At 42.0% G+C, this 12508-nt stretch overlaps 1 protein-coding gene across 3 annotated transcripts in view; it reads left to right on the forward strand.

Moving 5' to 3' along the window:
* Positions 1–12508, forward strand: part of nbas (NBAS subunit of NRZ tethering complex) — a 322014-nt gene that overhangs the window by 283306 nt on the left and 26200 nt on the right. For all 3 annotated transcript variants that reach the window (XM_063037332.1, XM_063037350.1, XM_063037341.1), the window contains one exon: positions 12244–12388. In XM_063037332.1, coding sequence (XP_062893402.1) covers positions 12244–12388 — 145 coding nt within the window. The remainder of the gene's footprint in view (positions 1–12243; positions 12389–12508) is intronic.

A 12508-nucleotide genomic window follows, 5' to 3' on the forward strand; every position in this document is an offset into this window, starting at 1 on the left:
TGTGGTGGCAGGGAGTTAGGGAGGGGGAACAACCTGTTTCCCATTCTAACAGTTCTTGTCCTAATGCTACAGCAGCTTCTGCCTGATGCTAGGGGGTCAAAGAGATTGTTGAATGGATGGGAGGGATCATTGGCAATACAAGGGCCCTGTGTACACAGCAGTCCAGATAAATACCTCTAATGGTGGATGAGGGACCCAGATAATCCTCACAGCAGTCCTTCCAATCCTGTATAGGGACTTGCAGTCAGATGCCGTGCAGTTCCTGTACTATACAGTGATACAGGTGGTAAAGATGCTCTCGATAGTGCTCATGTAAAAATTGGTTAAAATGAAGGCAGTGGGGGAGCCTCACTCACATCTATTTCCACAGGAAGTGGAGATGGTGCTGTGCTTTCTTGACCAAATAGGTGATGTTGATGGGCCAGGCGAAGTAATCCGTTATCTGCACTCCCAGAAACTTAGTGCTTCTAACTCTGTCCACAAAGGAGCCATGCATATGCATTGAGGAGTGTTCCACCTCTGTCTTCCGAAAGTGCACAGTCGTCTCTTTGGTCTTGTCTAAATTGAAACTCAAGTTGTTATGCTCACAGCATTCTACCAGCAGCTTTACCTCCACTCTGTACGTCATCTCATTGTCAATGAGACCAACCACTATTGTATCATCAGCGAACATGATGATTTGGTTTGAATTAGATCTAGCAATGCAGTCATGCATCAGCAGAGTGAACAGCAGCATGTTGAGCATACAGCCCTGGGAAGCACCAGTGCTCAGCGTGATGGAGCTCCAGATGTTTCTGCCAACACAGAAGCTTCTTGGTCTTTCTGTCAAGAAGTCCAGGATCCAGTTACAGAGAGGGGCGGTGAGAGTTTACCCACCAGTCTCTGAGGGATGATTGTATTAAAGTCAATAAACAGCATCCTAAGGTATGAGGCACCACTTTCTGAGTGGGACTGGACAGAGCGGAATGCAAACCATTATGACATCACCAGTGGACCAACTTAAGTGATAAGCAAACTGGAAAGGATCACACGTCCCTTCCCCATATTGGAAACTAGGTACACACCAAACTAGCTGCAGTGTGGCCCCCATGTCCTATCTAACCACCAAGAAGCTCATGTGCTCAACTTCCCCTTTATTAATCCTTCTCACCACTCCACATAATTAAGTTATCAAATACAGACGTTCCTCTCCATATCCTATTACCTCCAAGCACTTGTGAGTACAAGAACATTTTCTTGAAATTCTCCTCAGTCCTTTAATCAGTTTCACAATGCCTCAAATACAACATCTTTCTATTCTGATAAAACTTATTATGGTGTGCCTGTTAGTGCAGGGGTCCCCAACCTTTTTTGCACCGCGGACCAGTTTGATATTGACAATATTCTTGCAGACGGGCCAACCAGGGGGTGGGGGGCGGGGGTAGGGTTGCCAACTTTCTCACTGTGTTTACCCCGAGAAAGACTACCATGACCCTGAAGCCTTGCGCAGGCACTTGTGTGCGCATGCATGTCGTGCACATACGTTCCATGCACATGTGTGTACGTGCCGATTTTTTTTTCTACAAATCATTTTTGGCGATTCTGCTCAGTGAAACTACACTGTACATACATTATCTCTACTTTAAATAGGCTGTGTATTTATCATATCGTTCCTGCTTTTACTATATGTTAGTGTTGTTTTAGGTTTTATGTGTTGCCTGGTATGATTTGGTAGGTTTTTTTGGGTCTGGGAACGCTCAAAAATTTTTCCATATAAATTAATGGTAATTGCTTCTTCGCTTTACGCCATTTCGTCACGAAAGGTTTCATAGGAACGCTGTACCTTAGCGGGGGAAATACGGGACAAGGGTGGTCTTGTTTGGGACAAACCAATTTAGCTCAATATACAGGATGTCCCGGCTAATACGGGACAGTTGGCAACCCAATATCGCTGAATCAGTGGGAGCCCTGGGCTTGTTTCCCTGCAACAAGATGGTCCCATCAAGGGGTGATGGGAGACAGCGATACTCGAAGGGGGTTCCTTATGTCCAGTCTATTCCGCAATTTAGTTTTTGTTGCATTCATCGCAGAAAGTCTTGCTTCACAAAGATATGATGTTGGCAATGGAAGCAACATTTTCAGTGCTTTCTTGACTATCTCAGGGTATTCAGCCTTGACTTTGATCCAGAATGCCGGCAGAGATGTTATGTCAAACATACTTTTCAGACCACCATCATTTGCAAGCTCAAGGAGTTGATCTTCTTCCCGCGCTGACATAGATGATTCAACGGGGAAATTCACAAATGGGTCATGGACCCATTCCTTTGCACGCCCTGGGTCATTTGCCCTCGGGAAGTAATGCTCAAGTTCTGTCGACAGCGAAGTTAGGTGATCACGGACCAGCTGTGAGAAAGACAGAGACTGCAGCCTCAATCTCTCCCAAAATCCCAGCTAATGTTGGGAACATGTCAAGTATGCCCCTGTCCACTCGCCGTCCCCACGTTCCAGTTTGGCTTTGAAAACAAACACTTCATCTGTCAACTTGAAGACAGTTGTCATTGTCCCCTGAAGTGACAAATTGAGTTCATTGAGCAGGTTGAAGATGTCACACAGATAAGCGAGTTTTGCTATCCACTCCTCGTCACTGAAGTGTGCTGCCAGTGGTGATTTTTTTTCCCTGAAAGAAATCTCTGCAGCTGCTCTCTTAACTCAAAAACCCTGGCCAGGGCTCTCCCCCTTGATAGCCACCTGACTTCAGAGTCTGAGAGAAGGCGTTTGTGCTCTGCATCCATTTCCTCGCAAAGCTGCTCAAACAAACGTGAGTTAAGGGCTTTTGCTTTGATGTGATTGATAACTTCAACAACGTCACTCTATACGCTGTTAAGATCAGGTGACATTTTTTGGCTAGCCGGCATTTCCCTGTGTGTGACACAGTGTGTAGACTGGCATTCAGGAGCAACCTCTTTGACTTGGGTAGTGAAACCAGACAGCCGTCCAGTCATAGCTGCAGCCCCGTCTGTGCATATTCCAACACAATGACCAGTCCAATTTGCCTGACATGTAGTCATTCAAAGACTTGAATAGTTCTGCCCCAGTTGCGTTAGTTGGCAGTGGCAGTGCACACAACATATCCTCATGCACATCGTCTTGAAATATATATCGCACATAACCAAGCAGTATTGCCTTGTTGTTGACATTGGTAGTCTCATCGACCTGGATAGCATACCATGGTGACTCGTTAAGCTGTTCTAGCAGCTGTGCTTTGATGTCCTCCGCTATGTCATCGATTCTCCTTGAAACTGTGGTAGCTGAAAGAGAATCCTGTGCCATCTTGTTAGCTGCAGCTTCTCCCAACAGTTCACGGCACATGTCCTTGGCAGCAGGCAGAATCAATTTTTCACCAACAGTGAAAGGCTTCTTAGCCTTAACAATATGGCTAGCCGCTAAGTACGACACTCTCAGAGCAGCAGCATTTGTGGAGGTGGTGGTTCTCAGCACTTGCTTCTGTCCCACCTGCCCACGTTTTTTCCACTCAAGAAACTCAACGGGTTTGTCTTTAAGTGCAGAGTGCTTGGACTCAAGGTGCCGAAGCAGTTTTGAGAGCTTCGTTGCCTCATTGGACAGCTTGTCTCCCCATATCACACACAGGGGCTTGGAGCGTGCAAGTCACTGGTCGCAATAAAGCCATATTTTATGTACGACTCGTCGTATTTTCTGTTGAAGGAAGTTTTTTTTTTTGCAGCCTCTGCCTCAGCTGTCTCTGCGTTTTCATCATCGTTAGGCCTTTTATGTCCTCTTCCAAAGAAATTCTCAAGCAACATTTGTTTTTTACTCATATTGGCTGATGACCTCTAGCGTGGGTGATGTCCAGCATGCGTAATAACCTCGCGTGCGTTCAAGCTCAACAGTGGGCGTGACAGGGAATGAGGAAAGGTGCAGCTGACCCATATCGCTTCATATCGCCAAATCATATAGTTTGCTCGCGGCCCGGCAGCACATGCTTTGCGGCCCGGTGGTTGGGGACCACTGTGTTAGTGGAAACATGGGACTAGGTTCATTTCAAGTGCCAAAGGTTTATTTTTGTCTATATATATCCCCCTTACAGGGCTCATATACAAACTTGGCTTGTTAGCTAACTCTGCTAATAGCCACATGACTCAAAAGTGAGAAGGTCATGTTTCATAGACAATGTATGTCTAGAGTTGGTATGATTTCAGGTTCAACCAAACAGATGTCAGGATGTTCTAATTAAAAGAATCTTGATTTCAGCGAATGCTGTGTAAATACTACCCATGTACACTTATTGGTAGCCCAGAAATGATAGATCGTACACCAGCATAAAATTATTTTAAAAAAGTGTATTTGCCAATTCACACACACAAAAAAAGAGATAGATGCTGTTCCTATAGATGCTGCCTGGCCTGCTGCGTTCACCAGCATTTTTTGTGTGTGTTGCTTGAAATTCCAGCATCTGCAGATTTCCTCGTGTTTGCATATTTGCCAATTTTCAACTTTATCAAACAGCTAAGAGAGAAAGAAAAAAGTGATAAAAGGGCCCATTGTAGTTAAACAATTCCAAATGTGCACATCAACGTTGGAGCTAATTTCTGGAGGAGTTGGGGGTGTATCACTTTACTCACATGCTGGACCCATGGTCTGAGTGAAAGCACCCGCCTCCGTCCGAATTTCCCTTGAAGACCATCCCAAATGAACTGGCTCTCTCAGGGGGATTGGCCCTTCCTTCTTGGAGCTATTCATCTGCACAAAGCAGTTCTTGCAATGGGACTCTCCTTCCAACAGCATTCTGCGACATCTTCCCTTGTGCCCTGCTCCGCAGCTCCCACCAAACCAGAGCACTATCCTTCTGAAATCTGATCCTGCCTAGCTCTCACTGGGCAGAAAGTTACAACTGGCTGACACAACGTTCCTAAGTTGGACAACACGGCGCCTTATCTTTAGCCAAAGCCGAAACACTCTTACCAGCAGGACACACTGCTTTTACAGAAAACTGCTAAAATAAAATACCTAAACAACAGGAATTCTGCAGATGCTGGAAATTCAAGCAACATACATCAAAGTTGCTGGTGAACGCAGCAGGCCAAGCAGCATCTATAGGAAGAGGCGCAGTCGACGTTTCAGGCCGAGACCCTTCACAGCATAGCAGTAGAAATCTTAACCAGGGCATTACATTCTCCGCCCCACCACCAAAATAGTCATGTTCTCATGAATTTGGATATTATTAAACCATTATTAATAACACAGTATTCAAATGAATTTTGTGATTATAGGACTCCCCCCAATCTATTTGTAAATGGAAGTAACATATCTCACTATGGGAATTGACATAACACTCTGGTGAATGCTCTGCCAGCTTAGCTGGGGGTTTCCAGACTCTCTGAGACATTTTTTATCTCATGTTCAGCTTCTCCAGCTTCAGCCACCTTGTGATCTTTCCTGGCCACTAGACAATGCCTCTCCCTGCCTATCACTCACACTTTCCAACGGCTCAGGTCCCCCTGCCCCATGACTGAACTCAGATTCCCTTAGTTTAAGCAGGTCAAACATCTTCAACCTCTGCTGGTGCTAACCGGCACGCTTCTCTTGGAAAGGGGTCCTCTGTCACTCCAGTTACTCCTCTAGGATGTAACATGACAGGTTTAGACTGGGTGTACCATACAGTACCTCTATATGGTACCATACAGTACCATGCAGTTACGCTCATCCTTCGGCTTAGGAAGAACTTAAACCCTTTCAGAAGCAGCTCTGAGCACTGGGTGAATGGACAAAGTTTTCAAAAAGTTTTCTCCATTTCTCTCCTTGCATGCTGCTATGAGCTTTCTCACAGTGGAAGTACAGGTCAACCTTCACTAATCCGACTACCTGTAATCGGGTTCCTTTGATAATCCGGCACTGATTATGCTTAATGTGATCCTTCTGTAGTTTGACATTTTCACTATTCTGGCACTCCTCAGGTCCCAATGGTGCCAGATTAGTGAAGGTCGACCTGTATTTTTTCCCACAAGAATGGAAGCTTCACCTTTTTCAACTGGATCTGGGAAGACCAACACTAGTGTGCCAATGGTTTCAGTTACTCCAACATCTGCATCCGAGAACTCCAGTTTCAACGACAAGTAACCATCGTACAGGTACTCATCAGTACTAAGCTCCCAAATCTCAAGGGCACTGTATGGCATCAGTGTTAAATGCACCAAATACCGGTTGTAAAAGGATCTATAAAGCAAGGTATCTTGAAAACCTGTGTGAAGTATGGCTTTAGCATGAACATCTTCAATCCGTTTGGATCATTAAGTTTGGTTCCACTAAACCTTCAGGAATGGTGTTTTGCGTTTTAGTACTTCTCCTGATACACTGATTGGAATGTGCCCTGTCCGAGGCACTAGCCTGTTCCGTTACTGGGTCCCTCTATAGTTTTGCTCCTTCTCTCTTTGATTAACTGCTGACTTACTTTTTGAAGATTTTCCTGTCCCTCACGATCTAGCTTGAAATGTCCATCTTCTCCACAGTTGTAACAGCAAAACTCAGAAAACTGTTAACCTAAAATACCTCATAGCATAGCAGCAGAAATCTTAACCAGGGCAGAGAGAGAGAGAGAGAGAAAAAAAAGGAACATTTTTACTTTTGGTCTGGGGAGCTGATTGCCCATGATTTTCAGTGACACCCCACCAGTAAGATGTATATCTGAGAATCTTGGATAATCAAAGGAAAGAATTGATTTTTCCTTATTATACCTTTTTTTCCAATAACATTAACAATTGCTTGTATACATTATATGCACAACCAACCAGGTATTTTATAAAAGTAAGGGGATGATTTCACAATCGTATGAACAGCTGATAGACAGCCCTTGGATATCTCATTGATGTTTACAATACACCCTGTTCACTGTCCCCGAGCAACAATAATTACCCTGTATTCTACCACTTTGTTTGCCCAGTTCGATTGTGCCCTATAAGAGAGACCTCTCTAGTCAATTTCGTTTGTGAGACCACAAAAATAGAATGTCATTAAGTCGCATGATACGTGGTCACTTGCCCATTTTGTAATATACACAATTATCCTACACTTCATGATATATCTACTCATGGTAGTGTAATACTATGACACCATCAGCGACCTGGGTTCAATTCTGGAAGAAACCTGGTTTCTTCCGGGTGCTCCAGTTTCTTCCCACATTCCAAAGATATACAGATTAGAAGGTTAATTGATCATATGGGTGTAATTAGTCAGCATAGGCTCATTGTGCCATAAGCGCCTGTAACTGTATTCTAAATTTTAAAAGATTAATTTCCCTATTTGTTACAATGCTGCTTTTGTCCTGGCCCCCTCTAACAGTGTTATAAATTCCACTATGCCCATCCCAAATATTGCACACATTTTTCTCACCTTTCTATCGACTGTAAGTCAGATCTTGTCACAAAGTTTTGTTGCCTTTGTAAGTAGCTATTGCACCCACCTTGAAATTACCAGCAAGGGAGAGTGCTGCAATGCATATTAGTAAGTTCACAAGCATAAACTGAGTGAGGCTTGCGTGCACACTCTAATTTGTACAACTAGATAAAACAGCAGTACTCTATTGTACCATATACCAATCATTTAAATAGCTCTGATTTCACCTGATAACTGTTGTTGAAAACTTTTCCCGTTTGTTGCCTTGTCCTTCACTAAAAGCTGTGTTCTGCATCCAGTCTTACAAAACAACATCTGAAAGCTGAGACAGAGAAAAAAGAACATTATCCTCATAATCCAGCATTAGCATGTTTCCAATCTAATTCTAATTCTTTCTGGCAAACAGAATTTCCTAAAGTTTCAAAGTTAATTGTTGAGGGCATTACACAGTCTTTTCGTGATTAAAATATCTGATTGCTGCCTGGCTTTTGATTATGAAACACTGCAGCAAGTACACAATGTACCTATGGTCCTTCTCTCTTGATTTTTATCGGTACCTCATGCAGTACTTTGTCTCGTTCTAATAGTTTGTTATTTCACAATATTTCGGTGCAAAACATTGCACGTAAATTTAAAATGAGTCAGTTTTTTCTTCCATCTTGTGTGTTGTAAAATAAGTCATTTTTCTTAAAATAATTTCACCATTTTTATATTTCTCAAGTTCTATTATTAATAAGATTTTTACATTTGAGGTTTTACCCAGCATTATGTAGATATGTAATCAACACTTGTCATGGATCTCTCATTGTGTTGGATAGAATTAATCTCCTTTGTATTTCTGATAATACCAAGATTAACTGGTAGCTAAAGTATTCTGATTTAAAGAGAATGATCCTTCCAGACGTAAAAGTAAACTTAGATCATCCAGAATAGCCATAAAATAACTGTTGTGCAGATAATCATACTCTTGTCAAATATAATTTTAAGGACTTGATTGTATTTAATCTTATTGTGGCTGTAGATTGTACCAATGCAACCATTGATTTTGTTATCAAGGTAATCAAATTAGGAATAAGTTGTTTGTGAAAGCAACACACATCAAAGTTGCTGGTGAATGCAACAGGCCAGGCAGCATCTCTAGGAAGAGGTACAGTCGACATTTCAGGCAGAGACCCTTCGTCAGTTAGTCCTGACGAAGGGTCTTGGCCTGAAACGTCAACTGTACCTCTTCCTAGAGATGCTGCCTAGCCTGCTGCGTTCACCAGCAACTTTGATGTGTGTTGCTTGAATTTCCAGCATCTGCAGAATTTCTGTTGTTTGTGTTTGTGAAAAACTGTTTTTCTACCACAGTAAATGTATATCACAAGATGTTGCATTTTTCATGTAGTTTGAAATGGAATAAATTGCAAATTGAATCATACTAGCATGCTTCAAAATCAGTGCATTGTTTTCCCTGCGATTCCCAGTCACAAGTTGTAGAGACAAGTCCAGCTTGGTAACATTTCCCAGCTTTGTCGTGTAATTGAAAATACACTTACTATTTCACTTTGCATTTTATAAAGTTTTAAACATTCCAATTGTTGCACTAAACTAGCTGCAATTGTTCAAGCAGAATACTGTTACAAAAACTGCTCTGATTTTGTAATGGCACTAAAATTTAGGAATACTGTACACTAATTGCACTTTCTGATAAGGTTAATGTCTGGAAAAGAATTTACACTTTAGGGCAGTGTGGTAGCATGTTGGTTAGTGTAATGCTTTAGAGCATTAGCTGTAAGAATGGGATGCAATTCCCATTGCTGTCTGTAAGGAGTTTGTATGTTCTCCCCGTGACTGTGTGGATTTCCTCCAGGTGCTCCGGTTTCCTCCCACTTTCCAAAGATGTGCAGGTTAGCAAGTTGTGAGCATTGGCAGCATGACAACATTTGCAGACTGCACGATCCTTGGACTGTGTTGGTCAATTACACCGGTGGTTCCCAACCACCAGGCTGCAAAGATGTGCTACCGGGCCGCGAGGAAACAACATGATTTGGCAATATGAAACGATATGAGTCAGCTGCACCTTTCCTCATTCCCTGTCACGCACTGTTGAACTTAACACCCTGCCCCCTCAAGTTGGCCGGTTCACAAGAATATTGTCAATGTTAAACTGGTCCGCAGTGCAAAAAAGGTTGGGGACCCCTGGTTTACACAAACAAAGCATTTCACTGTTTTGATGTACATATGAAAAATAAAGCTAATCTTTAAATCATAGATTAAAGACTCATAGGTTGAATATACCCAAGGAAAGATATTGTATAATATTGTGCAAAATTACAGTAATTCTAATATTTTTGTAAATTATAATAAATGTTTTCATTCTGGGCCATTATAATGTACGTCACTGGAACTAATGGTAATAAGAGGAATGTAGGCATCAAATTCCAGAGCCTAGTTGTTTAAAACCTACTGAAGTAATTAGGAGACCACGAAGCCAGAATTGGAGTGCACTGCTGGAAGAGTTACAAATATGGTGAATAGAAAGCCATTGAGTGATTTGAACACATGAATAAGAATTTTAAACTTGAGTTGGGTAGATAGCACTTGGTGGAATTAGGAGTATTCACAGCCGAGTTTAAGATGAGCTAGTCTAGTGACAAAGTAGACTTAGAAGGGTATGAACGCTATGCAGCTTCAGGAAGACTAAGTTGGCTGAAGAAGGGTAATATTACAAAGGGGAAAATTGCCAAAACAGTAAAATTGATAAATTGTTTTAGTATTGTCACATGTACTGAGGTACAGTGAAAACCTTGTCATGCATGCAGTTCATACAGATCAGGTTGTTATATTGAGGGCAGAACAAGGTAAAACAATAACAGAGTGCAGAATAGTGTTATCCAACAAAAATCTGTTCAGTATTCTTATATCAGCAGGCTAGAAGCTGTCCTTGAGCCTGGTGGTATGTGCTTTCAGGCATTTGTATCTTCTGCACGTGGAAGGGTGAGGGAAGAAGAGAGATGTCCAGGGTAGGTTGGGCCTTTCACTTGTGCTGGCAGTGTGAAGTATAAACAGAGTCCACGAAGAAGAGGCTTGTTTCCATGATGTGCTGAGTCGACAGCTTTCTGTAGTTCCTTGCAGTGGTGTCAACGTAGTTGTGCCAGGACAGGCTTTTAGGTGATGTGCACTCCTAGGAACTTGAAACTCTCAGCACTCTGGACCTCACCTCAGTTGATACAGTTAGGAGAATGTAAAGTAACCCCTTCCTGAAGTCGATGTCCACCTCTTCTGTTTTGCTAACATTGACGAAAGAATGAGTCCATGCCATTAGAATCTCTATCTTCTTCTTGTACTTTCTCATCATTATATAAGATACAGCCCATTATGATAGTATCATCTGCAAGCACGTAGATGGAGTTAGAGCAGAATCTGACCACGCAGTCATGAGTGTACAGGAAGTAGAGTTGCAGGGCACCAATGTTGGAGATAATCTGTGAAAAATTGCTCTTATTTTTGTTGCTTATCAGTCTGAAGACTTGTGTCTTTTCTCTCTCAAAGCTGCACCCAACCATAATTAAAGCATGGTAGTGCAGCTAGTAGAGTTGTTGACCAGTTGTCGTCCAGTAGTCCACGTTCAATTCTGATCTCTAGTGCTATCCGTGTGGAGTTTGCATGTTCTCCCTGTGGCACAAACATTTCACCCAGTCTGAGTCCAAAAATCATTCGCTGCAGACAGGGCACTGCATATTCTATAATCTGGAGCAACTAAAATTCTGCTGGAGGATCTCAGTGGATGTAGCAGCATCTGTGAGAAGAAAGGAATTTTCAGTATTTCAAGTTGACTCCAAAGGTGTTCAGATTGATAGATTAGTTTGCCCCAGTGTGTAAGCAAGCAGTGAGATTGATAGGAATGTAGAAATGTCAGTAGCAGATTAGAATTATTCTGTGAGCGAGCGGAGATTTGATGGGCTAAAATAGCAGCCTCCTACAGTAGGTCATATGAAATCGTTTACATGTCCTCAATGGAAATTGCTGTATCTTCTTGTATCGCTGCAAATTTTTCATACTTTTTCATATTTTTCAACAGAGACGTCGGCGAATACAGATTCATATTTCTTTGAAAGTGGCATCACATATAGAGAGGGTTGTAAAAAAGCCTTTGGCACATTGGCCTTCATAAATCAATTTATTGAGTAGAGGAATTAGAATGTTATGGTGAAAGTGCATAAACATTGGTGAGGCCTAATTTGGAGCATTGTGTGCAGTTTTCGTCACCTACCTACAGGAAAAATGTAAATAAGATTGAAAGAGTGCAGAGAAAGTTTACAATATTGCCGGATCTTGGGGACCTGAGTTGCAGGGAAACGTTGAATAAGGTAGAACATAGAAGATTAAGGGTAGATTTGATAGACAGATTATGGATAAGGTAAATGCAAGCAGGCTTTTTCACTGAGGTTGGGCGAGACTACAACTAGAGGTCATGGGTTAAGGGTGAAAGATGAAATATTTAAGGGGAACATGAGGGGGAACTTATTCACTCAAAGTGGTGAGAGTGTAGAAGGAACTGCCAGCACAAATGGATGCGGGTTCGATTTCAACATTTAAGAGAAATCTGTGTAGGTACATGGGTGAGAGAGGTGTGGAGGGCTATGGTCTGAGTGCAGGTCAATCGAACTAGGCATGACAGCGAAGGAAGCCAGTCAGCCCATTGAATCTATGACAACTCTCAGGGAAATTCCCATCCCTGCCACCTGAAATATATTCCTTTAAATTGTACAGAAGAATCTAGACGTAGCTTTAAAATTTTGGAAATGTTCATCATGGGATTTGTTGATGAAATACAATTGAAGTGTCCTAATTAAAACATCTCTGCTCTTCTAGATTAAGTGAGAAGGATAATGCTTGGATTAAGCTTGTCACTGCCATGTTGGGAAAGTGCAATCCTGAACACAAAATTACCACTGGAAATGAAATACTTGGTATCTGCCGGTCTCTTTACTTGACAAAGCACAAACTACCAGTTCAGGTAATTTTTAAATCTTCTTTTAAAGATGAATCTGCCCTTAAAGTATGTCAAGAAAGACAGTTTTATTAGTAAAAATGCAGATGGAAATTTAATTACAATAGACTAGCAGCATTACATTTG

The sequence above is a fragment of the Mobula hypostoma genome, chromosome 2, assembly GCF_963921235.1.
Source record: "Mobula hypostoma chromosome 2, sMobHyp1.1, whole genome shotgun sequence".
In the NCBI taxonomy this organism is placed as follows: Eukaryota; Metazoa; Chordata; class Chondrichthyes; order Myliobatiformes; family Myliobatidae; genus Mobula; species Mobula hypostoma.